Source organism: Phodopus roborovskii, unplaced genomic scaffold (assembly GCF_943737965.1).
Source record: "Phodopus roborovskii unplaced genomic scaffold, PHOROB, whole genome shotgun sequence".
Taxonomy (NCBI): domain Eukaryota; kingdom Metazoa; phylum Chordata; class Mammalia; order Rodentia; family Cricetidae; genus Phodopus; species Phodopus roborovskii.
The window spans coordinates 11,170,549-11,175,421 of record NW_026126413.1 but is presented as its reverse complement, the minus strand read 5'-3'; the positions used below and the strand labels follow the sequence as shown (position 1 = coordinate 11,175,421).

The 4,873-nt window shown below is 55.8% G+C and overlaps 1 protein-coding gene across 1 annotated transcript; it reads right to left on the bottom strand.

Annotated features, from left to right (window-relative positions):
- Positions 1 to 2,639: 2,639 nt before the first annotated feature.
- Positions 2,640 to 4,310, bottom strand: Foxd1 (forkhead box D1). Its single transcript, XM_051183036.1, has one exon. The coding sequence runs from the start codon at positions 4,132 to 4,134 to the stop codon at positions 2,794 to 2,796; it is 1,341 nt and encodes a 446-aa protein (XP_051038993.1). The 5' UTR covers positions 4,135 to 4,310; the 3' UTR covers positions 2,640 to 2,793.
- Positions 4,311 to 4,873: the final 563 nt, after the last annotated feature.

The window sequence follows — 4,873 nt, the reverse complement described above, 5'->3', positions numbered from 1 at the left end:
TATTGAGGAAGGCTTGTTCGAGAAGCCTTCTTGCCTACAAACACACAAACATCCTTCTGTTTGCCTTCAAAGAAAAGGGGACCAGCGTTGGATTTGCATGCGAATGAGGAGCCCCAGGAGGAGACACCCTTGCCCATCAAAGGCCTGGGTAGCCGGGCTTCCTTTGTTCCAGCACCTGCTTGCCAGCACAGCCTGGCTCCCCACACTCCTGGCTCACCCATCCAAGGCCCACTGTGCAGTCCTCGGCCTTTACCCAGCCTCTGCCCCGCACCACCTACACCTTAAGGCCTCTTATTGTCCCCCGCAGGTCTCCAGAGTAAGTAAAGCCCATCACGCACTCCCAGATCTCAGAAAGGAGACCGAATCTGGCGGGATGCAACAAACAAGCAGGAGGCCCTCACTGCACTACGCCGGATCAAAAGCAAGTTTGCGGTCTACTGCTCTAGACGGTGACGTGGGAGCCCAGTACAGGGACCCTAGGGCCAGGACAGGGTCGCCCTAGCCTTGTGCACAGACAGCCTGGGAGGCAGAGCTCCTCTTGGCATTTTTAAATCGGAAGAAAAGACAGAGCATGATTCCCTGCTTTCGGAGCATCTACACACTCATCCTGAAATTAGGGGGAAAAAACACACAGGGTTTTGGTTTTGGCTCTCTTTGTAATAACTTTCAAATCTAAAAAAAGTCCGTTCTTTGAGTGCCCAAGTCTACAGGCGAACCGCTGCATCTGTGCCTTTGGGTCCTGCCTGTGAATGTCCCTGTGAAGGGCTCTTGGGATGCAGAAGGTCTGCGGTCCTGTCCGAGATCTGCTTTCTTCTAAAGCTGTGTTAGAGAACCAGAAGCCTTTGCATATGAGATCTTCATTTACAATTATTTAAATATGTGGTGGTACGTTTCACTGTGAATGTTTTTACTCTAACCTCTTCTTTACCTTCCTTCACGCATCTCTTGGAGGGAAAACAAAAACAGAATGTTCATCTAGGGTATTTGAGTCTTTTCCTTCCTCAGATGTCTCAAAGGGGCAAGGCATTAAGTGTGACTGACTAGCCCAGCACAGTACTGGCCAATAATGCACACATCATGAACCGGACAGGTTAAATCTGTGGGTCTTCAGATACTGAGTTTGTACCCTTACCCACATTTTAAAGAAACTGAATAAACAGTTCACCCCAAGCATTCAAACTGCTTGTTACAGATGCATCAGCTATAAGCAGGAAACACCATAGTCAACAAGGCTAGCCTTGGCTTCCCCAAGGAACTGGGTGTTGACTGTAACCATTAAGGAAAGACTTAAACTTTGAAAAGGGATACCCCAAATGGCTTCTTTAGTTCTACAATCACCCAAGAAGCTCTCACCTTTAAAACTTTGAACCATATACTCCGCTAAAGACAAGGTTTCTTACTCTTAGGTTATTCATTTAAGCTAAAATTTCAGTACATTTGCCTTTGGGTTCAGAACTCATTTGTGCAATTCCTGGACGCACTTTCATCGTAAATACTAGAACTTTCATATATAATTCATGTTAAAAGTGCAAATATTTGCTTACCCGAGACTTTGAACACTTTAAACAGATAATCTGTGCATCACTTTTTGCTGTTAAAATTTTAAACTAGAAATTGCCTCTACCTGTCTTGCTTTTCATTACAGTTTAACACCACATTTGAGCATTTTTTTTATATCATTATACTGAAAAGTAAGCAGAAATTAACTCAAGAATCTCAAAAATAAAATCAAACACTCCTATTAAATTACCTCAGGGTGACTACAACTTCCACTTTAAAAATGTCTCATTGGTCTTTAAAATGGACAGGGCCTTAGCCTTGGAAACATCTAGCAAAGTAATTGCTTTCATTTGCAGTCACTGAAAAATAAGTTCCGATCTGCCATGGTTCTGATTTGGAAAGTTTAAACAAAATTTATGACATCGTGGGACATCGTGCCATCGTGGTTATGTTAAGCTTTCTTAGGAAGTAGTATTTAAGTAGATTCTGTTCTGAGTTTGGACTTGTAATCTATAAGACCCTTTTTTTCTAGCAGAAAAAAAAAAAACACTAAGACAAGGACAATTCAGCCAGTTACTTAGTTGTCTTTTCTTTGAAAATTAAGAATTTTATTTCTGAAAAAAGTGTAAATTCTTACATTAGAATAGTACAATAATAATTGCCAGTAAAATTTACAATACTCCTTGTAAAGAATATGCAGTAAGTACAAAATAAAAATTCCGCATGTCCGTTATGATACAAAACACAGGTTATAAGAAATGATAAATTTTTACTTGTTTCTTGTGTAAACATGTTAATCATTTTTTTTTTCCTTTCCATGAAAAAGTACACCAAACTAGTGTGAGCAAATAAAGGCATTTTTGGAGCCCTTTACTGGTTTTTGTATGAGTTTCATATAAACATTATTGACTTTTTTTTTTTTTAACGCCTGGACCTGAGAATCTCTATACCTCAAAAAAGGCTTAGTATTGATGGTTTTGGTTGGTTTTTCTCAATTTGTCAAAAGTCAAAGAAGCCTCTGGTGCCAAAACAGGGCGACTCCCCTAACATCCCCAACCTTCCCACCCCAAGTCTGGGTTGCAGCACAGGGCGAGTTTGCATAAATAGAGGGACCCGCTGAGCCAAACATCTGTTTGCCCAACACAGTCCGGTCCAAGAATCCGAAGCTGCGAAAATGGGGGCGCCAGGTCGCCGAGGGCCGGGAGGGAGGGGCGAACAAAACCAACCACCCATCCGCAGAAAAGAGCCAGGAGTCCTACCTTCGCTTTTTCACGCGCGCTAACGGCGGCGTTTCTAACAATTGGAAATCCTAGCGGTAAAGTTCTCCACACTGGACAGCGCAGTCCCTTGGTGCAGAGTCCCCAGCGCGGCCGACGATGACACGGACGAGGCGGCGGCCGCTGCGGCGACCACGAGCGAGCGGGTGAGCGCGGCAGCCGGGCCCGCGGCCGCCTGCGCCGCGCAGCCTCCGCCCCCGGGCCCCGGTGCTGTCCCGCTAACCGGCCCGGGTGAGGCTTGCACCCCGGCGGCGGCGGGACCCCGGCCGCGCCCAATGAGGCTCTCGATGGAGAAAGGCGAGCGCGCCAGCGCCGCTGCCCCCGGGCCTCCCGCCTTGACCGCGGCAGCCTGCAACGGGCCGGGCAGGGCGGCGCTGAGCGCGTGCGGCCGGTAGCCAAAGGCGGTCCGCGCCAGCTCGGCAGCGGCCGCACCGGGCGGCGGCGGCGGCGGCGGCGAGTGCGGGTGGAAGGCGGCGGCGGCGGCGGCGGCGGCGGCGAAGAGCGCGGAGGGCGGCGCGCAGGGCGGCAGCTGCAGGCCGTAGGCGCAGCCGTAGGCTCCGTAGCCGCAGGCGGGAGGCGGCGGCGGCGGGAAGAGCGCGGCGCCCGGGTCCCCCGCGCCACCCGGCGGCCCCGCGCCACGCAGCAGCAGCGCCTCGGCCGCCGCGTGGGGGGCGAGCAGCGGCTGGCGCTTGAAACGCTTGCGGCGCCGCAGGAAGCTGCCGTTGTCGAACATGTCTGCGGACTCCGGGTCGAGCGTCCAGTAGTTGCCCTTGCCCGGGTTGCCCGGCTCGCGGGGGATCTTGACGAAGCAGTCGTTGAGCGACAGGTTGTGGCGGATGCTGTTCTGCCAGGCGGGGAACTTCTCCCGGTAGTAGGGGAAGCGGCCGCTGATGAACTCGCAGATCTCGCTGAGCGTCAGGCGCTTCTTGGGGCTCTGCAGGATGGCCATGGTGATGAGCGCGATGTACGAGTAGGGTGGCTTCACCAGCGGGTTCTTGGCCCCGCCGCCCCCGCCCGCGCCGCTTCCCGAGCTGCCTCCCGCCCCCGCGCCGCTGCAGCCTCCCGTGCCGGTCCCCGATGCGGGCGCGGGGCCCGGAGGCGCGGGGGACGCGGCGGGCGGCGCGGCCAGCAGCAGGTCATCGTCGTCCTCCTCCTCCTCCAGGTCCTCGAGCTCGTCCTCCCCGGCGTAGGAGCGCCGCCGCCGCCGCCGGGCCGAGCCGGGCAACCGCGGCCCGCCGCCGCCGCCCTCGTCCTCATCGTCCTCCTCGTCGTCGTCGTCCTCGCCCTCCCCCACCACGTCGATGTCTGTCTCCTCGGCGAGGCCGGAGGCATCGGACATCTCCGTGCTCAGGGTCATAGCTGGGGCGAGCCGGCGGCGCGGCGGCGCATAGGGACGCCGGACTCTCGGCTCGCTCGGCCCCCCAGGCCGGCCCCGGGGCGGCGGGCGGGGAGCGGGGACGCCACGCTGGGACGCGCGGCCGGGGAGGTACTGGGACCGCGGCGGGGCCCCGCGCCTCGACTTCGCTGCGCCTCGGGCTGCGTGCAGCGTCTGCGCGCCCGGGCTCCGAGGGCGCCGGCGGTGGGCGCCTGACTTGACCTTCCCCTCTGCGGTCCCTCTGGCCGGGTCAGCCGAGGACGGGGTGGCGGGACCCCGGCTGGCCAGGCGGTGTCGCGCGCCCGGGCGTGTGGGAATCTAGGAACGGTGCTCGGCGAGGCCAGGGCTGAGTCCAGAAGAGGGCGGACCTCGTCTGAGCTTATAGCAGAAGGGGGCCTGTCACATGGTGTGCGCGTCAGAGCGCGGCCCCGGGAAGGGAAAAGAAAGGCGAGGGAATCAGCGTGCGGGGAGAGAAAGTTCACCCGCAGGAGGGGCGGCCGCAAGAGTTGGACTCTGGACCCTGCTATTGCTATTTCTTGCCACGGTCTCAGATATCCTGTATCGCGTCCTAGCTAGCGGCAATTTGGACCCAAAGGCTGCACGAGTTCGAGGCCCCAGCCCGCTTCTCCGGGCCCTAACTTCAGAAGCGCTCCTTGGACGCTTGGGTTGGACCACTCGATGGCCTGTGAGAGCCGTCCCGCCACGGGACAGCTACTCTGTG

What these genes read in the sequence shown, in the direction of transcription:
- Foxd1 (XM_051183036.1), bottom strand. Translation starts at nt 4,134, where the DNA reads ATGACCCTGAGCACGGAGATGTCCGATGCCTCCGGCCTCGCCGAGGAG.